This window comes from Symphalangus syndactylus, chromosome 9 (genome assembly GCF_028878055.3).
Source record: "Symphalangus syndactylus isolate Jambi chromosome 9, NHGRI_mSymSyn1-v2.1_pri, whole genome shotgun sequence".
In the NCBI taxonomy this organism is placed as follows: domain Eukaryota; kingdom Metazoa; phylum Chordata; class Mammalia; order Primates; family Hylobatidae; genus Symphalangus; species Symphalangus syndactylus.
This window is the reverse complement of record NC_072431.2, coordinates 111,859,437-111,884,165: the sequence shown is the minus strand read 5'-3', so window position 1 is coordinate 111,884,165 and position 24,729 is coordinate 111,859,437. Positions and strand designations below refer to the sequence as shown.

Here is a 24,729-nt window from a genome sequence, read left to right as displayed (position 1 = left end):
TCTGAGATGACCTGTGACTGCTTTGACCAATTTAGAACAGTGGAAGTGACACTATGCCTTTAAGAGGATTGGCAGCAATGGCTGGATGCAGTGGCTCATTCCTGTAATCCCAGTATCTGGGAGGCTAAGGGTGGAAGATTGCTTGAGGCCAGGAGTTTGAGACTAGCCTGGGCAACAAAGCAAGACCCCATCTATCTATTTCTCTCTCTCTCTCTCTCTCCCTCCCTCCCTCCCTCTCCTTCTCCCTCTCTCTCTCTCTCTCCACACACACACACACACACACACACACACACACACACACATATATATATATACCTCCTTACTCTCTGTCACTCACTCACTCTCTTTCTCTATGTATATATATGACTGGCAGCTTTCACGTTCAGTTCTGGGAGCCCTGAGCCACCTCTGAGAAGTTGGACTATTCTGTACACATAGAGAGGCTCTGAGACGACAAGGACTGGCCGATCCTTCTAGCTGTCTACACCAAGGTGCCAAGCAGGTGAGTAAAGCCATCTTGGACCCCCAGATGGCATCTTGGCACCCCAGATGGCAACTCCACATCATCAAGAGACCCCATTTGATATAGGAAGAGAAGAATACCTAGCTGAATCCTGCCCAAATTCCTAACTCACAAAATCATGAGATATAATTAATAAAATAGCTGTTGTTTATTTGTTACAAGCAATAGGTAACTGGAACAACACACCAACAGCATGTGAACTGACAATTTACTCAAAAAAGAAAATGTCTAATTTATATATACAAATCTTCAACTTCGCTAGCACGCAGAGGGAAACTGACATTCCTATACTAGTGATAGGTGCAGAGTTTGTGCAACCTTTCTGAAAGTTAATTTAATCCACAAATTTCATTTCTAGGCATTTCTCCTAAGGAAATAATTCAGGAAGGGCACATATGATCTAGGAAAGATATTTTCTGTAGAGTGTATAAGATAGAGAAAAATTGGTAACTGAGGTCAGAACTGTGGGAGATTTTCACTTTCTGCCTTACATTTCATTTTTCCCCCTTATCATGTGTTACTTTTATTAAAAAAAAAAAAAAAGACATTATTTAAAAGGAGCTCTTTACATGGTTCGGCCTAACTGGAGTTCTGCTCTGGGGCTTGGGACCCACCCTCAGAGTGATAAAAACTCCCCATTAACCTGGCTGGTCCTCTGTATATATAAGCCATTTTCTCCTGGGACCCTGTGGGAACAGGTATTTGGTAGCAGCTAGAATTCACATGTTCAGGATTCGATGTCCTAGCCATCTGCCTCTCAAGTTATAAATATCTACTGGGACTTGGAGATATAACTATGTATGTATATATACAATTTAAAGTTGGAATTTGTAAACAGAATAATTTTACACTTCTTAGGCAGCCCTGGAATCAACCAATAATACAGAGACCTTTCTCCTTTTTTTTTTATTTTCTTTTTTTTTCTGAGACAGGGTCTTGCTGTCACCCAGGCTGGAATATAGTCACATGATCATAATTCACTGCAGTCTCCAACTCCTAGGGTCAAGTGATCCTCCTGCCTCAGCCTCCCAAGCAGCTGAGACTACAGCCACGTGCCACCATGCTGGCTAATTTTTTTATTTTTTTGAGACAGGGTCTTGTTATGTTGCCCAGGCTGGTCTCGAACTCCTGGCCTCAAGCAATCCTCCTGCCTCAGCCTCCCAAATGCTGGGATTACAGGCATGAGCCACTGCATCAGGCTTAGACCTTTCTTTTTACCTGAATTTTGAATATGTACCATATCATTAATCAATGTCTTCCCCATCCTCCCCCCAGCTCCTTGATTTGGTTTCTCTTGGGGTGCCAATCAATCCTCCTGTCCCTTACTTCCATATTCCATATGTCTATTTATTTGTGTTACCCATGAAATTGAACACAATTAGGAGAGACTAGCACGGACCAGGCATTGTAATTCTCAGACCAGAAGTACCCGGACTTCTAGGGCCTCCAAGAAGCTTCCTCTCCAAGTCTTGCTTTAACCCACTCCGGTTATCTGGAGAACTGGATCATATTTTCTTATTGTGATTGGCTTTTAAATGAACATGTAGCCATGGTAACAACTGAGTGCTGATGATAACAAGAAGTCTTATTTAGAGAAAACCTCTTTTTATTGTCAAAGCAGCTGTGTATGTGTGTTCTTATCCATTGGAATCAATTATTCATTCCATTATTAAATGCAGCTTTCTCTTAAACTGTTTTTGTATTAGAAGCAGGATGCTGCCTATTTAAAAGAGAACTGGAATATTCAGAATGGGTGGGTAAACCAATGCTCCTAGATGAATTTGGGAACGTTGAAAAATAGGTGGGAAGCTGACACGATCATGAGGGCATTTCATCTGAGGAAGACGAAGACAAATAAGGGACTTGCCCAGTGTTTTGATTTCAAGGAATTATCAGTCAAGCTGTTTTCTTCATAGAAATAGAAATATCTTAATTTTTCCTGAAAACATGTTTATTGCTAAAACTTAAAAAATATAAAAAGGTCCCCCCACTTCCTGCTTATAATCTCATACCCCCCAACTCTTAATAGTTTGTTAGATACACTTACAAATATTTTATGCATGTATGCTTTAAGCATATACACCTTGTGGGGTGTGTGTGTGTGTGTGTGTGTGTCTGTGCATACATGTGTACAGATTTAACTTTTAAACACAAGTGGAGTTTATATGAGTTAGGATTACATTTGGCTGTACATAACAGAAACTCTTAAATTATGACTTGAACAAGATAAATCTTTACTTATCTCTCACCAGGGAAAAATGACAGGGCTTCTGCGATTACATCCACATTCCAAGGAGCAGATTGGAGGAGAGGGAAAAGGGCATAATTCTCTCCTTTTCAAGGAAACTTCTGATTATACTTCATTGCCAGAATTTAGTTATATGGTCACATCTTTGCAAAGGAGGAGGGAAATGTCATCTTACTGATGGGTTACATTGTGCCCACCTAAAAATAAGGTCCCCCTAACTTGAGGGAGAAGACTAGAATGGCTACTTGGTAGGGAACTAACTCTCTCTCCCAGTGTTACACTATTCATAATGTTCTATAACCTCCCCTTTCCACTCAATATACTGTGGGTAGATTCATTTTTAACAGCTGAATAGTACTCTCCTGCATGACTATGCCACAGCTGGTTTAACCAAACCCCTGTTGATGGGTATCTCGTAATTTTCTTTATTCCCCCCCAGAAAGATATTTTCTACTCTTCATATGTGAAAAACACAAAGATAATTTCGACAATACCATAACTTCTGGTCTTCCTCTCACTTCTCTCAACATTTCTAAGTTATTCAGTTCAGCTAAATGCACACTAATTAAAGCCATTTTCCTGTCCTGTGCTTTATCTAGAATGCTTCTTAAGGCTGGAGTCCCTTCCTGTCAACTCCTGTGGCTGCAAATCTCATCCCTCGGTAGTGAATCCTATTCTCTCCATTGAGTACATAATCTTTAACCTACTTCTAGCATTTTTTCTACAGATATACTTTCAAATGTCTCAAAGATATATATTCAAGAATTCTTATTACAACACTATTTGTAATAACAGCAAAAATAACCACAAAGCTGGTGGGGGCGGGTGTGGAACATCTTTCATTGGGTGAGTCAAGTAAATTATGCTACATTTATGTAATGTGATACAAAGCAGCCATTAAAATACACGTGGATCATTACACTGATCCACGTATATTACTATGGAAAGCTCTCCAAGACATATTAGTTAGGGGGAAAAAAATAAGATGCAATGTATTGCATTGCAGAATGTATTACCACCTCTCTACCATAACGTCATCATATTTGTGTTTAAAATAAGAAATGTAATACATGTGAACACATTCAGTATAACTCCTCCTTAACATGATTAGCTGAGTATAAAAATTCATCGGCCCAAAATGTGTTTCCTTTATTGCCAGTTTAACGAAGTGATCCAGACCAGGAGCTGGGAGGGGTCTAGTTTTGAGACCCAAATCCGATCTGGTCCTAAATGAGATTGGCGCCACCTGATAGCAATAATCCACTCTGGTTTAAGTATTACTGGGATAGAGCTTCTAGAACAGTAGCAGTGTTTTCAGAAATCCTTCAATTAATTGGTTCCCATTTTATCTGGCCCCAATCTAAGGAGATTGTGCCCAAAGAATAATGAAGATGTGGGAACCCACATTTCACATCCCCATTTCCAAGACTGGATGGCAAGTCACATTCACACACACACCCTCTCACCAGCACCACCAGCACCACCACCACCACCAGCACCACCACCACCAGCACCACTGCAGCCCACTTCTCTGCCTGGGCTAGGCTTAGACAGGAGAGCAGCCCATCCCTAAGGACACTCCAGGGTAACTTTGCCGTGGATTTCATTGCATATGCTTACATTTACTCCATGCTATGCTGTTTTCTTAAACCTTAGCATGCTAGGTTTTTTGTAAATTAGTCCAAAATTAGAAAATTAAGCTGGAAGGAGTATTGAACATGAACAAATAAGTTACAGCTGAAACCACTTGATTTACAGTAATAAAAAAGAAACAAAAATATAGGATGCCTATCAAAGAGCTACTACTGAGAGAGACAGGGTTGCCCCAATAGGGCAATGAAAAGATTGGCAAGAAGACCAACAATCTTTATTTATTTATTCATTTATTTTTTGAGACAAGATCTCACTGTGTTGCCCATTGCTCCAGCTCAAGTGCAATGGCTCAATCACGGCTCACTGCAGCCTTAAACTCCTGGGCTTAAGCAATCTTCTCACATCAGTCTCCCAGGCACATGGCACATGCCACCACATCAGGCTATTTTTTTTATTTTTATTTTTTTACTTTTTGTAGAGATCAGATCACACTATGTTGCCCAGGCTAGTCTTGAATTCCTGGGCTCAAGCAATCCTCCTGCCTTGGCCTCCCAACCTGCTGGGATTACAGGCATGAGCCACTGCACCAAGCCAAGACCAACAGTCTTAACTGGAGGATTTCAAGTTTCTTGTATGGCAACTGATACAGAATGTACGTCAATAGACCTTATCACACAAGCTAAAGGGAGAATTGATTGATTCAAAGACCCTCGTCCAAAGATCAGCCATGTTCCAAATTCGTCAGTTATCATCTTCACTTCCCACTGTACATCGAGAGCCAGGGAGATATAGAGGAGCTAGAAGTCTTCATGTGACTTCTGGGCATGTATAAAAGACACTGAGAGCTGGAAATGGACCTTCTAGAAGGCATCCCAGTGGAGCATGAGCTCCTTTACACAGCCACTCCAGAGTGATGCCAACAGACTGGCCACTCTGTGTTCGTGGTCAGCAGGCCATAGAAACTGTGTGAGTGACAAAATGTATGAGTAGCAGTGTGTGTTGGAATGAGTCAATACAAAGAACACAGGCAGGAGATGTGGCTTTGCATATCATATATGTATATTGAAAATTGGAATACACAGTTTGGTGGCTTTGAGTCCTAACACTTTTCCCCCATTTCTTGTACTTGTAGAAATATTGTTCTCACTTTTTCCTGATTTCTTTGTTTCTCACTCTATTGTGCTTAATAATTGTATTAAGGGTTGTTTCTCCTTTTTCATGTGTCCTAGGAAATGAATAATATGTGTTGAAGGCCGGGCGTGGTGGCTCACGCTTGTAATCCCAGCACTTTGGGAGGCCGAGGCGGGCGGATCACGAGGTCAGGAGATAGAGACCACGGTGAAACCCCGTCTCTACTAAAAATACAAAAAAAAAAAATTAGCCGGGCGTGGTGGCGGGCGCCTGTAGTCCCAGCTACTCAGAGAGGCTGAGGCAGGAGAATGGCGTGAACCCGGGAGGCGGAGCTTGCAGTGAGCCGAGGTTGCACCACTGCACTCCAGCCTGGGCGACAGAGCGAGACTCCGTCTCAAAAAAAAAAAAAAATGAACATGACTCAATTGTCTATATATAAGTCAGTCTCCAAATATTAGATGTTTTATTTCTGTTTCTTACTACCAATAATTTATGAAACCAATGGCAATACCCAAAACTAATTTAACGAAAATCAAAATCATCAAAACACAAGAATAAAGAAGTATGGAAAGAAAGAGGTGGGAGGAGGAGGGAGAGAGGGAGGAAAGAAAGAAAGAAATTAGAGATAATTACAGACTAATAGAGAAAATTTAATTGTGTATGTTTAATATTCTGAAAATAGTTATTGTTTAATGAAAACTTGAATTAGCAAAAACAATTGTGTCTTTCCAATTAAGAAAGAGGAAGTAAAGATGGGAAAACTCTTCCCTTTGGACGAAACAGATATTAAAACAGCTGATAGTCACAGTGGAAGAGAAGGGAGTAGATAGATGGTGTACACATGTTGCCCTAACTCTTTGAATTCTGATACTTCATTCTTCACTACTCACTGAAATGATGTATGCTGGGACAACAAAGACAGCTGCCAGTCACCATTCCAGGACACCTGTATATAACATCTATTTTCTTACTGTGAAAAAAAAAAAAGGAAGAGAAAAAAATTCACTGGGAAGCAAAATATTTGAAGACCAATATATATCTTTGAAACTTTTAATTAATAATATATATTTTTTTCTTGGGTGTAGATCCCTTTGACCTAAATAATTTGACATAGAATCTACAACATAGTTGGTATTCAATCAATATTTCCTAAATATACAAATGAGCAAAAATATATTACGTAGCCAATATCCTTAAATTAAGTACATCAAGGTTATTATTTCTCTTCCAACGATTTATGCATGTCTCCTGCTACAGCATTTTCAGTTTGCACTGCTTACACTTTAATTCCACTCACTAAGAGCTGAATTTAACATCTTAAAAAGAAACTGAATCGGCACACAAAGCAAACGTGTATTGGAAACCTACTATATATTAGGCTCTGTGCTTGCAGATGATTGGTCACTGCAAGGGGCATTAAGACAGGTCCTGCCCTCAAGTCTCAAGTTTGTTTCTCCTTCCATCTCTAGATGATATAAAACACTGGGCTAATTAGTGGGGCAGCTGAGCCTCACAGCAAATGCCCTTTCTGTGGAAATGTCCTTGGCTGTCTGGCCATGACACAGGAGACCTAAAGCCAAACCATGGGGGACAGCAGGAACAACTGAAGGAGCACCAAGTCAGATGAGGAATGAAGCAAGTCAAATGGTAGGGAGGAATGGGAAATGGTAGGGCTGAAGCCTGCACCGAGTATGAGGTTTATCATCACCCTCCTCTCAGGGCTCCCACATGTTCCAATGGCAACTCACAGTCGATGAAATGTCAGACCAGTTCTGAATGGGTCAGTGCAGGCTCTTCAAAAAATCATTCTTCTGGCCAGGCACCGTGGCTCACGCTTGTAATCGCAGCACATTGGGAGACTGAGGTGGGTGGATCACCTGAGGTTAGAAGTTCGAAACCAGCTTGGCAAATATGGTGGAACCCCATCTCTACTAAAAATACAAAATTTAGCCAGGCATGGTGCTGTGCGCCTGTAATCCCAGCTACTCGGGAGGCTGAGGCAGGAGAATCGCTTGAACCCGGGAGTTGGAGGTTGCAGAAAGCCAAGATTGTGCCATTGCACTCCAGCCTGGGTGACAGAGTGAGACTCTGTCTCAAAAAAAAAAAAAAAAAAAGATTCTTCCAAGAATCTTCCAAGAAACTTGAGTAGTATTCCAATGTGTATTTGTTTATCCATTTACCAATAAACAGTTCCTATATTTTTACTATTATGAATAAAGCTACTACAAACATTTGTGAACAGCTTTTTACGTAGACATATACCTTCATTTCTCTTGGGTAACTATCTATTTAGAATTGGGATTGCTAGGTCCTGTGATAAGTTTAACTTTTAATGATCCCTGTCAAACTATTTTCCAAAGTAGTTATATCATTTTGCATTCCCGCCAGCAACGCATGTGAGCTCCAATTGCTCTGCACCCTCACCAGCATTTGGTATCGTCAGTTGCTTTTCTCTTTTTAAAAATTTGCTAGGTAGCTGTATGTCATTGTGGTTTTAATTTGCATTTTCTTGATGACTAATAACATTGAGCATCTTTTCATATGCTTATTTGCTATTCATAATTCACCTTTGATGAAGTGCCTGTTCAGATATTTTACTCAGTTTTTTTTGTTTTGTTTTGCTTATTTATTTATTTAGAGAGAGTATCTTGTCCTGTCACCCAGGATGGGGTGCAGTGGTACAGTCATAGCTCATTGCAACCTTGAGCTCCTGGGCTCAAATGATCCCCCGACTTCAGCCTTCTGAGTAACTAGAACCACAGGTGCACACCACCATGTCCAGCTAATTTTTGTATTTTTTGTAAAGATGGGGTCTTACTATGTTGCCCAGGGCTGGTCTCAAACTACTGGCCTCAAGCAATCCTCCCACTTCAGCCTCCCAAAACACTGGGATTACAGGCGTGAGCCACCACACCTATCCTTTTGCCCATGTCTTGAATTGGGCTGTCTGTTTTCTTATTATTGAATTATGAGACTTACTCAAGGTTTCTGAATGATCATGAGAATTCAAGTTTTCTGGATGCAAATCCTTTATCAAGGCTTTATGATAAAGGACTTGCATTCATAATTCTTAAAGAATTCTCAGTTTTGCAAATATTTTCTCCCAGTCTGTGAATTTTCTTTTCATTTTCCTAATGGTGTCTTTTAAAGAGTGGATGCTTTTAATTTTGATGAAGCCCAATTTATCATTTTTTTCTTTTACATTTCATGCTTTTTGTGTCCTGAGAAACCTTTGCCTGTCCAAAGTCAAAAATATTTTCTGCTTTGTTTTATCTAGTTTTACAATTTTAGATTTTAAATTTAGGCTTATCATCCATTTCAAGTTAATTTTTGCATATGGTGTGAGGTATGGTTGAAGTTCTCTTTTATTGCATATGGTCGTTCAACTACTTCAGCACTATTTTTTGAAAAGACTATCTTTTTTTTCCTATCACATTGCCTTGGTGCCTTTATTGAAAATCAATTGGCCATTGTCTGGGTCTATTTCTGTACTCTCTTTCTGTTCCATTAATCTATGTGTCTATCCTTTAATTAATACCACATTGTGTTGATTACTATGGCTTTCATGTGATATAATTTTAAGTGAAAAATAGCACCATACATAGTTTTTTAAATAACATGCTTACTATAAAAAATGTATATATATAGAAAAGACTGAAACTTGCAAAAATAAGATATGAGATTGTAGGTGATAATGTTCTCTATTTTTAATAGAAGTTTCTTTTATCCCTAGGACTAGGCTCTGGCTCTGCCAGGGAAAAATGGCAGGAAATAACTAGAATATTCTGCTTTCTCCAAGGTTTTTTTTAAGAATATATCTGTTCGAAGAAAGAAGCCTTACTTATAACTACTTCACTGACCCACATTCACCTAGCTTCACTGAATGTATGCTCTTCTTGCAGTCCTTGGAAAAGTCATTGCCCATTGATGGCAAACTCTCTAGGGGTTTTGTTATTTCTCAGAATGCTGGCAATGTAGAAATATGTGGGATATGACCAATCAGACATTTTCATACCAGTCCTGTTTTATAGTAGTTCTTCATTTAGTCACTCACTCATTTATTCGACATTTAATTAATTTAATAAATAATTAAATCCAACATTAAATAATTAAATGTCGTCGGATGTATGAACGAGTGACTGAATGAATAACTATTTTTACTATATACCAGTAACAATATTGAAATTGCAAGATGAGGAGGGCAAAATCTCTGTCTTCAAGGTGTTCATAGTCTAGTAAAGAAAAGAGGTTCACACAAACAATTGCTCCACCGGTATCACAGTGCTAGGGTGGGTCCCTGTTAAGGTAAAGTGGGGCATCACAGAGAAAATGGCCTGTTCTGCTCACTTCCTGCTCCGCTATGACTAGTCAGTGACTTCCCCTCTTTCCCCAGATCTAAGATTGTCCTTCTTCAGTTTCATCTCACTTTCAGGAGATGACCTTCATGATGAAGATAGAGGTCATCAGAATGGAACTCCCATCCTCATTGTCCTGCCGCCTAGAGAACAAACCTGCCAGCATCTGTACCCTCTCCTTCCGAGGGAAGTGTTCTCTTTTTAGCAAAGACGAATCTCTTCTCAGGGGAGATATCCCACTCCTTCCAGCCATCCTAGGAGCCTTGCCCCAAAGGCTATCCCCCTTCTCCCCTGGAACTCCAGCCTCTTCCTTTCTCCTCTGTGCTTAACTCTGCAATTCCATCACCTATTAAAGAAGAACCCTTATCTGATTGTACATTCCTTATCTGCTACCACCTGATTGTCTGTCCTCTTTTATTCTAAACTTCTTAAAAAAAAAAAAAAAAAGTCACCTGCACAATGTTCCACTTCCTTGTAATACTTTCGTTCCTCATTCTGGCTCCTATGACCCAACCACATTTGCTCTTGCTAAGGTTGCCTATAAGTGCCATCATTGCTCAAGTTTGGAACACTCTGCAGTTCTCACCTCTTTACCTCTTATTGCCGTTCAACACTCTCACCCTCTTCTATACTCTTCCCTGGACTTCACTGATTCTAGGATTCTGGGTTTTCTCCACTTCTCTGAGCATTCCTTCTCAATCCCCTTTGCTATCGCCTCTCCCCTTCCTTGAGTCCTAAATGTCAGAGTTTTTTCAGGTTCAGCCTTGAGTATCTTTTCTTCCTAGGTAATTTCCACAACTTCAGAAATTGCAGTCCACCCCTATGACCCCTGTGACTTTAAGTGCCATCTGAGACATCTTTCTGGATCTCCAAACCTACATGCTTAACTATTACCTGACATCTTTACTTGGTTGTTCCACAGGCACCTCAGATTTAACAATTTGAAAACCAAACATTTGATCTCCACTGCCCCCAGCCTATGCACTCCTTCAGGGGTCCTCATTTCAGGAAAGTATACAAAACATCTGTCCACATGCTCATATTAGAAACTTGGTAAATGTCCTTAACATTTTATCCAGACATTCATGTTCTCCAGTCCTATGAGCACTGCCTTGAAATTAAATGTTGACTCTACCCAAACCTCTCCCTCTCCATACCACATCATTTCTTGTATAGTCTCCTATCGCTCTTTCCTTTGCTGTAGTCACCCATTTCAATCTAATCCCTACAGAGAAGTCGCAACCATCTTTTAAAATGTTAGCTATGACACATCATTTGCCATTTCAATGTCTTCCCCATCATACTTTAGATAAAATCTGTCCTCTGTAATGTAGACAATAAGGCCGGTCATGATTTAGATCTTGCCCATTTCTCCAGCCTCTTCTCACATTGCCTCACCTCAAGCACTATCCTGCCACAGGGCATTAGCACGTGCTCCTGAGAACCCCTCCTCCCCCATTCTTCACATCGCTAAGCCCTGTTCATCTGTCAAGTCCCTGCTTAAACGTAATGTCACCAAGCAGACTTTTCTTATCCCCTTCAATCTAAATTACCATCAATCTAAGTACATTAATATCATGAAAATATTAATTTCTGTTTATTTGTTTAATATTCATATTCCCCAACAGATTATAAGCTCTTTTAAGGTGGAGATCATGTGTTTCTGGTTTGCCTGTGCCTCTGGTGCCTGGCTTTGTGTCTAGCAAATAGTGGTTACACGGGTATATTAGTTCCCTATTGCTGCTGTAACAAATGACCATAAACTTAGTGGCTTTTTCATTTTTTTTTTTTTTTTTGAGATGGAGTCTTCCTCTGTTGCCCAGGCTGGAGTGAGTGGTACAATCTCAGTTCACTGCAACCTCAACCTCCTGGTTCAAGTGATTCTCCTACCTCAGCCTCCCGAGTAGTTGGAATTACAGGCACGTGCCACCACATCCAGCTAATTTTGGTATTTTTAGTAGAGACGGGGTTTCACCATGTTGGCCAGGCTGGTCTCGAACTCCTGAACTCAGGTGATCTGCCCTCCTTGGCCTGCCAAAGCTAGTGGCTTTAAACAACACAAATGTATTCTCTGATAGTTCTGGGTATCAGAAGTCCTACATGAGTCTTACAGGGCAAAAATCACAGTGTCAGCAGAGTTGGTTCCTTCTAGAGGCTCTAGAGGAGAATCTACTTTCCTGCCTTTTCCAGCTACCAGAGCTGCATTCCTTTCTCTTTCTCTGCCTTCAAACCCAGTAGTGTAGCATCTTCAAATCTCTCTGCGTCTTCACATCACCTTCTGTCTTACTCTTACTCTGTCTCTCTTTCCCCTCATCTCAAGATCCTCAACTCAGTCACATTTGCAAAGTCCTTTTGACCATGTAAAGCAACATATTCACAACTTCTGGATATTAGGAACTGATGATTCTTGGGGACCATTATTTAGCCTACCACAGTAATTGTTGAGTGAATTAATGAGTGAAGGGAGAGAGCCAGGAATGCTTCACAGGGGGAGAAATGTTTAAACTGTAATATGAGAGATTAATAGGTATTTACCAGGCAGACAAACAAAGGTTGCATTCATTCTAGGAATAAGGAAGTACATGGACAAAGGGCTAGAAGTAAGAGAAAGCAGGTTTCGTTTGGAGAAGGAAGCAATAGTGTCTTCTTGTACGGAGAGTTTGAGAAAGGATTTGAAATGAACAGACAAGTCAAGGCTGAGTTCTACATCACTGGAGGTGTAGAAGACTGTGTAAAGACTGTAGACATTACCTTTAGGTGAGTCAATGCTGAGTCATCTGCATGCTTATTATAATTCATTCATTCAAGATTTAACAAGCAATCATTGAGCAGATTTTTTATGCCAAGAGATGGCTAGGTACCACCTAAAACAGATATCATTAAACCTAAACAGACCAAAATGGCAGCATAAGAGAGAAGGGATAAAATATTGACTGGCTGTTAGAACATTAGTTTGGGGGTGTCTTATGTACCAGCAAGGGTAACATGTGAAAGATCTTATAGAAGCTCTGTGTCTTTGTGGCATTCTTCTGTTTTAAGATGTTTTTAAAATAAAAGTAATACAAATTAGAAAATGTAAGCATGCAAAACAAAGAAAATAAAGATACATTTCTACTATTCAGAGATAAACACAATGAATATTTTGGTATATATACTTCTAGAATTTATTTAATATTATGTACATATGAAACTTATTACAAAGTATTTATTATGAAATATTGAGACATGCTAAAAGAAATCGAGAAAAATATAATGAAAATCCAGGTACCCACTACCCAGCTTAAGAAATAAAACATTATCAATACAGTGAAGATTCCCTGTTTACACACATTTATGAATTTCCATCTCCCTCTTTTTTTTGGAATAAAAAATGTGTTACAAAAATAATACATACTTGTAAAAAAATTCAAATGATACAGAAATAAAAGCACAATATCCCACCCAGCATACATAACAAACACAGAAGCCCTCTCCCCTCCAATCCCATTCCTGGGGGGTTATCATTGTGAACAGTTAGCATATATCCTTTCAGACTTTTACCTTTGCATGCAAGAGTATATAGAGTATATATAAAAACACATACAAATAAACACACATGGTTCTGTGTTTTACAAAAATGGAATCACATACATCTGTTATATACGATTCTTCAATTTCTTTCTTCATTCATACATTACACAGATTTCTAAAACACAAGCCTGATTACATCACTCCTCTAAGAGCTTATTTCCCATAATATAAAAATCATACACATTAACATCAAATGCAAAGCTTGTGATGATATACTTCCTGCCCATCTTTCAGTCTCATCTCTAGCTATTCCAGCGTTAAAGGACTGGAATATAAACCATCTTAAATCCTTCCTGGAACAAGGCAGTTACAAACAAACAAACTACAAACACACTGCCATTTCTAGACTGTGGCCTTTCCCATTCATGTTACACTTTGACTGGACTTCTCCATCTGGCAAACTTCTACTAATTCTAAAACAATCAGCTTAAAAATTATCTCTAGGAAGACTTCCTTGACTTTTCAGATATGATTACTCCTCTATTTCCCCTATACTTTACAGCTAGCTTCTTAATTGCACTTATCTCACAGTACTATAATGATTTATTAACATGTTTTGAATTCCACTTCTCCTCCCCCAACTCGATGGTGAGCTCTTTGGGGAAAAGGGATTTGTCTTATTTACCTTTGCATCCCAAGGATCTGATAGAGTACTCATCATGAAAAGGAGATGCTCAGTAACATATCTGTTGAGGGTTTTATGATTCTAGGAACATTTGCTGAGTACCTACTATGCACAGAACCATATCCTAAGCATGAAAAGAAACACAAGACACAGTCTTTGCCCTAAGAAACTTACCATTTTCCTACCATTTCTCCTGGTGGGGAGGGACATAAAACATTTAGATGGCAACATTATCATTTCTGACATATAGGCTGTTTCAAAATTTACGGTAATTTGCCTCAAATCCGTGTAGGAACTAGGCATTGCATAATTAAATAAATAATAAAATAATGGGCGGTTTGTCACACAGGTTTAAGTGTAGCAGAGTCCACTAGAACCCAATTCTCTGTCCCAGCAGGAGGGCTCGCATCTGTTTCAGCCTGTAAATTAGAAAAGTGAGATGATACCATGCTTGGAAATTTTCTTGTTTTTTTTTGAGATGGAGTCTCACTCTTTCGCCCAGGCTGGAGTGCAGTGGCGTGGTCTCCACTCACTGCAACCTCTGCCTCCCGGGTGCAAGCAATTCTCCTGCCTCAGCCTCCCGAGTAGCTGGGATTACAGGCATGCACCACCATGCCTGGCTAATTTTTGTATGTTCCGTAGAGATGAAGTTTCGGCATGTTGGCCAAGCTGGTCTCGAACTTCTGACCTCAGGTGATCCGCCCGCCTTGGCCTCCCAGAGTGCTGAGATTACAGGTGTGACCACGCCCAGCTGGAAATTTCCGATGCTGCTGAAGATTGTGTCTTGGGTGTTCAACTTGGGATCAGGCTCCTCACAGCTCCCATAACTGATGTTGCTATCCTCCAAATCATGGGAAGCCTCCCCACCGTCTCCCTCATAGGCCATCATGCTTTCTTCATTTTCCATGCCCATCCGGTTGTTTGGGTCTTATTCCACCATATCCCACATCAGAGTCACTTCCACTTTCACTCAGCTGGATAGCAGAGAAAGGATTGTCTCCTTCATCACTCCCAGCATCTTCCTCATCATCTTCTCCTTCAGACATAAGCAAATCCTCATACAGGACACTGGCTTCAGGTTGTTGTACAGTTCCTTCCTCTTCATCTGCAAGATCACCATCTCCCCACTGTGGGGCTGGAGGCTTAGGTTTCCCATCCTCCTCCTCATCATCATACCCTTCCATATCCACATCAGAGTCTTCCTCACCCAGCCTACCTCGGCCCTGGCACATCTGCTTTTCTGGCGTGGCAGTGGGACTATCCAAGACAGACATATTGCTCTCATCTTGAAATACAGAGGCATCTCGAGACGTACTGAGGGATATGATGGTATCATACATATCAGGAAGCTGAGGTGTGTAGGGCCCTGGGGTCATTGGGTCCAGGCTTTCTAATTCTGCTTCCTCCAAAGCTGCTTCTTTAGCTGTACAAATATCCTTCTCAAGTTGAGTCAAATGCTCATCATACTCAGTCATTGTCTGGTAACAGACGTTCACAATCTCCTGAGCAGTCTTAGTATACTGACTGTCAGGTCCATTATACTTAACACTGTTGGCCAGAATAAGGTTTACATCACCTAGAAAACTCTTCCGACTCTGATACTTGTGCTTGGAGATGTTCTTACGTATGGTCTCTAAATCCACTGGATTGACAATCACTTTGTAATAATCTGGAACAAACTTCTTATTAACTGGGTGATGAAATGGCCAAGAATCTGGAACTGCCATCATTTTCTCAGTGACGATGTTGTCCAGAATGAAAGAAAATGCCACTTGGTCATCATCATCCAGCAAGGGGTTGATAGCTTTCTCTAAGCGAGCTAATTTGTCTTCTTTCTCTTTGAGTTTTTCATCACAGAGATCCAGCATGGATTGAGAGATCTGAGTCAACGAGTGTTTTGGCCCATTGTAGGTTGCACTGTTTTTCACAATTAGCTCCAGATGCTCTCTGAACTCTTCCCGAGACGGGTAGAGGCGTTTACGCACATTTTCACGGAGTGTTTGTAGGTCCATTGGCCGAGTGATGATTTTGTAGTAGTCCTTTACAACCTTTGCATTGACTGGAGTGTGGAAAGGGTATGTATTTGGAAGATCTCTCATGTCATTGATGATAGACTCCAAGATGGATGATAGCGTCACCATAGGGTCTGTGCGGCGTCGGTGGATGGACTTATGAGGTGTATTCAAATAGTCACAGTGAACAGTGGTTTCAATTCGCCGTTTCTTCTTTGGAGGAAGCTGCTGTTTAGGAAACCTGAGAACCAGAGATTTTCTGCGAACCTCATCCGCATTCTCAATTAGCTGTTTCCCCAAGACAATTTTGGTCCCTTCAACCTTGATAAGTTCTTCATTATCATTACGAATGACTCTCTTTTCCAACTCCTCCTCCTGCTCTTCTGTCATGGCAACAGGTTTGGAAGGTGGCACATTTGTTTGATAATAGAGGGGGCAGAATTTGTTAGTCCTCATGTGTCCAATGGCACCACATGCCCCACATTTCAGTTTTAGGTGAGGACGCTCCTTCATTTTCTTGGGCTTCTTCTCAGGAGGACCCTTAAGTTTCTCCTTTTCCTCGTTCCGCTTAAGCCGCCTCAGTTGCTCTTGAATCCTCCGCCGTTCTTTTCGCATCTCTTCCCGATGTTTTTCATCAAAAAGGGCAAATTTTTGAAAGAATTTCTCATCTTTTGTAGTCCGTATGTGCACATAGGCATCAATGACAGCTGGTTTTCGGACTGTCTCACAGCGAACATACTCTTTCCCCTCTTCATCTCGAAATGTGCGATAAATCTTGAGACAGTGTCCAGTGGCAGAAGAGTTAAGGCTAGTCTTGGAAGCTGTGTTATCATCTCTGTGATTGTTTCCTGATGCTGCTGAGCCTGCTGCCAGTAGCATTCGCTGTAGTTCCTTCCGCTCCTGCTCCTCGCATTCACGTGACAGCTGAGAGCTGGTTTTCTTGTTCTGCAACATGTTCTCAATGTTCTTTCTCATTTCTTCAATGTCACTATCTTCAGCTGAGCTGCTGTCTGTGTCAGTTGTTAAGACTTCAGTTGATGACAGAACCTTGTTCTGCAGGTCAAAGATGCGCTGACATTCCTCTTTGTAACGCTTTTGATGCTCAGCCACAGAAAACCTTGATCCACGAGCAAATTTACTCATAGGCCCCTCTCCAGAACGAGCCTGTTCTGTTGACATTGTGCGCACCACATCAATCACTTCCCAGCGGGACAGCTTTTTAATCTCTTCCTCAGGCACACCAAATTTACGTAGAAGTTGCTTGGCATTTTTCAGGGAAAGGCGACGAAGGTCTGCATCTGTTCCTGTCACTGTCTTCTTCACTGCCTGCGGCTCTTTATCATCCTTCTGCTGTGTTGGTTTATTTGGAATCTTCACATAGGAGAATCCTTCACCACACCCTGTGGGATCTGCCACCCCAGTCAACTCTAGGAGACACTTGCCCTTCATGGCAGCAATGAAGGCCCTTGTGGTGTTCCAAGGAGCAGTGTGAACTTCATCAATCTTCATCTGGAAATCTTCCTCTTTTTCTTCTTCTGGGGCAAAAAAGGATTTCTCACCATAGCCAGCATCCTTCAGTCGTTGCTCTGCAGCTATCATGCTATAATAAGCACAGCACTGCTCTGGTGACACCTTAGCTCTTATCTCTTCTTCAGTTGGTAAACGAAAATCAGACTTAAGCACCCACCAGTTTGCATCCATCCCTTTGCGTTTGAAGTCAGCACAGAGCTTTAGCCTCTTCCGGATGCTGCTTTCTGAATGGGAAGGAAAGGCTTTTTTTATATCTTCCATTCGTATCCTCCGTGGCCGATCTTTACTCTTCCAGAAAAGGCGGTAAATGAAAACCTGTAGAAAGTCTCGAATATGCATATTGGCCCTTCTGGAGTTAGGCCCAGGAACTTCAAACAAGGGACACTGCTGGCCAACCACAAAAATATCCACTAATTCCCGAATATAGTAACCCTGTCTTGTCCGAATGATCAGGAAATCAGTTTCTGGCATCTTATGAAGATAAATCGGAGCACGAAAAAGGTTGTTCTCAAATGCCTGCAGTAATTGGCCAGGATGGAGAGAGCCCAAGAAAGGAGATGTATGGCAGTAAACAGTTTCCCCATATTTACAATCTGGTGCTCCAGGATCTTTTCCAGGTTTCCGTTTGTAATAGTTATTTATCTTGGTTGCCATGCCAATCTGCATCATTAAGGGTGCATTTTCCTCACTATATTCTGCAAGAATAAGATCTCCATCTTTGCCTGTGAGATCCTGAGGTGTGCGCATAAAAAATAACTCTCCACCACCTGAGGCTTGCCTCTCTTGCTCTCTCATCTTGGCCTTTTTTTTAATGTGCTTTAGCAAAGGTTTGACTGAATGGGGACCTGGCTGAGAGAGTGCACCAAATGAGTACTTTTTCAGAGGTGGCCGATGGAACTGCCGGATTTTGATGGGCCCCATGTGGGTGGGAAAGAAGGGCTGCCATAATTCCACAGCAGGAATCGAATGCTGGATAATATTCCCTCCAAAGGTGCCTCGAAGACGCTGTTGGTTGGGGAAATAATACTCATCATTGGAGAGATTCCATGGATCTTTCACTTCTGGCTGAGACATGTTCTGCTGTGGTTCCTCCCTGATGACACCTGTTTTGCTCAAGAGAATTCGACTCTTCTTCAGAGATGATTCCTTCTTACTCTCCTTGGAGGGGGAGTTAGAGGTAGCCTCTTTCTTCTCATCAGGAATTTCCAAAATGAGGTTCTCATCATTGGGATCAAGTGCCAAAACAGGAGGTTCCAACAGCCGGGGCATGGCCTGAGCATCCCAAATGATGTTGTCCTCCCAGCGTCCATACACCAGATCCTCATTGTCAATGGGAAAAATGGAGTACCAAGGTTTGTCATCATCCAGAGTAGCTGCAAAACCTTGCTGAACATTGTAAGCCACTGCATTCCTAGTCATGCTAGAAGGAAGCCAGCCTGCCAGGCTTGCATGCTGAGGTTTTGTCCCTTTGTGTTTGACATCCTCCCCATCCCAGATGATAGAATCCTCCCAATGCAGCTGGGTCACCATCAGGAAGTTTTCGTCAGCCAGAAGATCAGTGCCATTGCTTTCTTCAAGTTTCCTAAATTCCTCTGTCATTCTAGATTTTATCACAGGTTCATGTTGTGTCTTTCTCAGTTTGAAGCCATAGTCAAACCCACTGCCATCTTCGGAGACACCCAGCATATCATACCACAGTCGGGCAGGCCCATAACGCCACTCAGCCACTCTTGGTTTGGTATCTGTCACTTTATCTACATCTCCAGTTGATTGGGAAAATTTGGACTTCGCAGAAACCATCATCGTGATTTCATCATCAGAGAGACACTGCTCTGGAGGTGGTGGTGGAGCGTAGTCATAGTTCCACAAAGACTTCTGGCTGACTTCTGATTCTACCGAGCATTCCAGCTCCTGGATCTGCTCTTCCTGTATCAGCTCACGATGCTTCTTCCTCTTTCTCCGAGCACTCCGCCAAACAGAAGGGACATTCTTCCCTGGTCCAAAAAGATGTAGGAAGCGTAACACCTTTCCAGGTCGAAATTCTGGAAAAAGTTCTGTGACACTTGGCAACAGCTTGGTGGCATCATGCTGCGTAATCCCAGCCAATGGAAGGGTCAGCTTTCCATCCTCAGATTCTGCCTGTGTTGCTTCCTGAGGTCCCATCTCAGATTCTGAATCAGAGTAACTACTGAATTCCACTTTCTCTGAGGCCAGAAAGGAAGGGGCAATGATGGAGGGCAAGATGATGCCTTCTCTATTTTCAGACACACAGGTAATAGCATCTTGGTCCTTATCCTTCTTCATTGGTCCCGGGGGTGGAGGTGGAGGAGGCATCAACTTGCAATCAATGTCTTCACAATCAGCATCATAGTCATCTTCATCATAATCTGAGTGGCAAAGCGGCTGCAAGCTCCCCATCGTCTGCTGGTGTCTTCGGCTTTCATCTTCTGCCACCTCATTGATGTCTGAATAGTCCACAGCATCTTCTGTAATCCTAATCCACCCTTCATCATTTACCAAGGCACCGCCAGTCCGGGTCAATTCTTCATTTGCCGTGAGTTCAGTGATCAGGCTGCCCAGCCCCAAAGCCCCCAAGCCTGCCAAGTGCTTCTTACACGCATCATCCAAGACGCTTTCCCCCTCCAGCTGCCCCGCTCCATTGATGTTGCCGAAAAGGATACCCGCTAAAGAAAATGGGCCGCCTCCAGCTGAATCTTCCTCGCTGTCGGTGTCTGACATGATGGCGGCAATGACGGTAGCTGCTGCCCTCAGCAGCAAATCGCAGCCGGATTCCATAAACCGGAAATAAAACAAACAGTCGCCAGGAAGTGACCTACTGAGCTCCCTTACCCTACCAGCGTCTACCGGAAGCTGAATAAAGGCGGGGGGGAGGGGGCGAAGGGGCGGGGGAAAAACCCAGAAAATATTTTTTTTTTTTGAGACGGAGTCTCGCACAGTCACCCAGGCTGGAGTGCCGTGGCGCAATCTCGGCTCACTGCAAGCTCCGCCTCCTGGGTTCACGCCAGTCTCCTGCCTCAGCCTCCTGAGTAGCTGGGACTACAGGCGCTCGCCACCACGCCTGGCTAATTTTTTTTTTTTTTTTTTTTTTTTTTAGTAGAGATGGGGTTTCACCATGTTAGCCTCTGGATCTCCTGACCTCGTGATCTGCCCACCTCGGCCTCCTAAAATTCTCGGATTACAGGCGTGAGCCACTGCGCCCAGCCTGTTTGCTGGTTTTTGAGACAAAGTCTTGCTGTGTCGCCCCAGGCTGGAGTGCAGTGGCGCGATCTCAGCTCACTGAAACCTCCGCCTCAGGAGTTCAAGAGATTCTCCTGCTTCAGCCTCTATAGTAGTTGGGATTACAGGCATGAGCCACCATGCCTGGCTAATTTTTTGTATTTTTAGTGGAGACAAGATTTCACCATATTGGCCAGGCTAGTCTCAAACTCCTGACCTCAGATGGTCAGCCTGTCTCTGTCTCCCAAAGTGCTGGGATTACAGGCGTGAGCCACTGCACCCAGCCTCCATAAATCTCTTTATACATGAACTGCATATGTATGCTTCTCCAAATAATCTATAGTATTGTCATGCTTTACAATTTTGTATAAAAGGCATCATACTGTGTGTACTCGTTTTTTTTTTCCCTTCCTTTTTTTTAAGAGATAGGATCTCACTATGTTAGCCAAGCTGGTCTTAAACTCCTCCTGGCCTCAAGCAGTCGTCCCACTTTGGCCTCCCAAAGTGCTGGGATTACAGTCGAGAGCCACCACACCTGACCTTACTGTATGCACTCTTAGCCATAATGTTTTCTGGATAAAATTTATGTTTATGATATTCAACTATGTTGATGCATTCAATTCTATTTTTATAGCTCTATAGTGTTCTACAGTATGATTATGCTACAATTTATCTATGTTCCTATGTTTGTTCATTTAAATTGTTTCCAAATTGTTCCTTTTATAAATAATGTATATGATTCCTTGAGCATATGTAGGACACATTCTTCAGGGTATACATCTAGGAGTGGAATTACTAGATTTTACAATATATGCTTTTTCAACTACACTTGCTATTACTAAATTGTTCTCCAAAGTAGTTGTACCATTTTACATACCTAACAGCAGTATATAAAAGTTCTCACCTCCCCACATCCATTCTAACACTTAGCATTGTCATTTGTTAATTTTTGTTCATTTCTAATAAATGTATAATGATATTGTGGTTTTAATTTGTATTTCTCCGATTCCTAGTGAAGGCTAACTTTTCATACACTTATTGACTAACTGTTTTTCCTCTTCTGTCAATTGCCTTTTCATATATTTTAATCTAATTTTTATAGTATTTTTAGGTTATCTGTCTTTTCATTGATGTATAAGAGTTCTTCATATATTATGGATTTGCTTGCAAATAACTTCCCTAGTCTGTGACATGTCTTTTAATCCATTTTAATGGTGTCTTTGATTAATATGTATTTTAAAATTTCAGTCTTCTCTTACCAAATTTTTCCTTTATGCTTTTTTTTTCTTTTTTTTTTTTTTTGAGACAGAGTCTTGCTCTGTCGCCCAGGCTGGAGTGCAGTGGCGTGATCTCGGCTCACTGCAACCTCTGTCTCCGGGTTCAAGTGATTATTCTGCCTCAGCCTCCCCAAGTAGCTGGGACTACAGGCACAGGCCACCACGCCCGGCTATTTTTTGTATTTTTAGTAGAGATAGGGTTTCGCCATGTTGCCAGGCTGGTTTCAAACTCCTGACTTCAGGTGATCTGACCCACTTGGCCTCCCAATGTGCTGGGATTACAGGTGTGAGCCACCACGCCTAACCTATGCTTTTTTTTTTTTTCTAAAAAAGCTTTTCCTACTAAAAGTCATAAAGATATTTTCTTAACATTCTAAAAGTTTTAATGTTTCACTTCTTTTTTTGTTTAGTTCTTTAATCTATCTGTAATTTATGTGTTTGATATAAATCTAGTTTATGTGTGTATGTGTGTGTCTGTCTGTCTGTCCTTCTCTCTCTGATAATCAGTTGTTACAGCACCATAGATACCCATTAATCTGTGATGGATCTTTGTCATATATCAGATTACCATAGAAAAATGTATTATTAATATCTCTCTGAATTTCTGTTCTGTGCCATTGGTCTATTTGTTTACCCTGGAGACTCACTACACTTAATGTCTATAGCTCAATTCCTATAGCTTTATAATAAATCTAGACAGTTGACAAAAATGAGCCCTGCCCCAACCTTGATTTTTTTCCAAAACTATATTAGATTTTTTTTTTATCTTTTGCCCTTGCATATAAATTTTAGAATCACCTTGTTAATTCCCACTTTAAAAATCTGAGGGGTTTATATTAGAATTGTATTATATCCATAAATTAATTTGGGGAGACCTGATATTTTTGTTACATGAGTTTTCTTATCCATGAACATAATGAACGTGGTAGCTCTTTATTTATTTAAGCTTTCTTTAAATATTTTTCAATAAAATTTAATACTTTTTCTGCTTAGATATCTTAAACATCTTTTGTTGATTTATTCCTAAATGTTTGAGTCTTATGTGGCTATTAAATTTTAATTTAAAATGTGTGTATGTAGGTGTGTATACATATCCTTGATTTCTTGTTAATATAGGAATTCAACTGCTTTTTAATTATAATTGTCTTACATCTAGTAACCCTAGTCTAGTCAGCTGTCTTAATGATTTTCACAATTTGATTGCAGATTATCTTGGGTGGTTGTCTATGTAATCCTCTATAAGTAATCATATTTAAAGTTTTATTATTTATCATTCTATTTTTAAATACTATCAATTGTGTATGCATGTTTTTATCTCTTCCTTTTAGATAACCAATAGTATATACTTTTCCACCTTGCTTTTCTTGCTTAAAAATATATCTTGGAGATTACTCCATAGTAGTTTATAGAGATTCCTTCTTATTTTTGATAACTGTAGAGTTATCACTTGGGTGAGTATACCAGCCACCCATTGACAGGTATTTGAGTTGTTTCCAGGCTTTGCTATTTCACACAGTGCTGCAGTGAGAAGTCTTATGTATGCATCCTTTTTTTTTTTTTTTTTTTGGCCAGAACATCTTTGGGATAGATTCCTGCAAGAGGGATTAGTGGGTCAAAGAGTAAATGCAGATATTATTTCATCAGTATTTGCCAAATTCTATTCCTTAGTTGTTGAACCATTTTTCATTCCCAACAGCAATGAATGAGAGGGACAGTTTCCCCAAAGCCTCAACAACATAGCATGTTGTCAAATTTTTGAATTTTTGATCTCATAGGTATAAGACAGTATCTCGCTGTAGTTTTAATTTGCACTTATCTTATCATGGATGACATGGAGTATCTTTTCAACCAAGGGGCATTTGCATTTATTTTTCCTGTGTATTTGTTCATATCTCTTATTCATTTTTCTAAGGTTGTTAGTCCTTTCTCCTCTTTTTAAATAAAATTTTAATATGTTAGGGATATTTACCCTTTCTGTAATATAAATTGAAAATATTTTGCCAGTTCACCACTTATTTTTTCATAACACTGTATATTTTACTTTTCTTATTAAAATATTTGTTCTCTGGACAAAGAAGTCTATGTTGGTAGTTTTTTATTTCTTTCAATATCAAGAAGTTATCTTTCCATTGACCTCTGGTTTTCACTTGTACTGGCTTTTCACATCAGCTGTTGATCAGATTGGTGCTTTTTTGTTGGTAATCTGTCCTTTTCCTTTTGTTATATTTAAGATTTTCTCCTTGCATTTCATTTTCTACAGTTTCACTACATGTTTCTGGAGGCAGATTTCTTTTCTTTCTTTTTCTTTTTTTTTTTTTTAGACAGAGTCTCACTCTGTCGCCCAGGCTGGAGTGCAGTGGTACAATCTTGGCTCACTGCAACCTTCACCCATGGGATTCAAGCAATTCTCCTGCCTCAGCCTCCCTAGTAGCTGGGACCACAGGCATGCGCCACCATGCCAGGCTGGTCTCGAACTCCTGACCTCAAGTACTCTGTCCACCTCGGCCTCCCAAAGTGCAGGGATTACAGGCATGAGCCACCGTGCCTGGCCTGGAGGCAAATTTCTCTTTTTAGTCTTTTAGCTCCATTTGACCCTTTAGGCTTATTAAATAGTAAAATTGAATGTCT

At 40.9% G+C, this 24,729-nt stretch overlaps 1 protein-coding gene across 1 annotated transcript in view; it reads right to left on the bottom strand.

Moving 5' to 3' along the window:
* Nucleotides 1-13,782: 13,782 nt before the first annotated feature.
* TAF1L (TATA-box binding protein associated factor 1 like) overlaps nucleotides 13,783-24,729 on the bottom strand; it is a 110,892-nt gene continuing 99,945 nt past the window's right edge. The window contains 3 exon segments of the mRNA XM_055294005.2: nucleotides 13,783-14,959; nucleotides 14,961-15,180; nucleotides 15,268-20,349. Of these exon segments, the coding sequence (XP_055149980.1) occupies nucleotides 14,575-14,959; nucleotides 14,961-15,180; nucleotides 15,268-20,349 (5,687 nt within the window). The 3' untranslated portion in view covers nucleotides 13,783-14,574.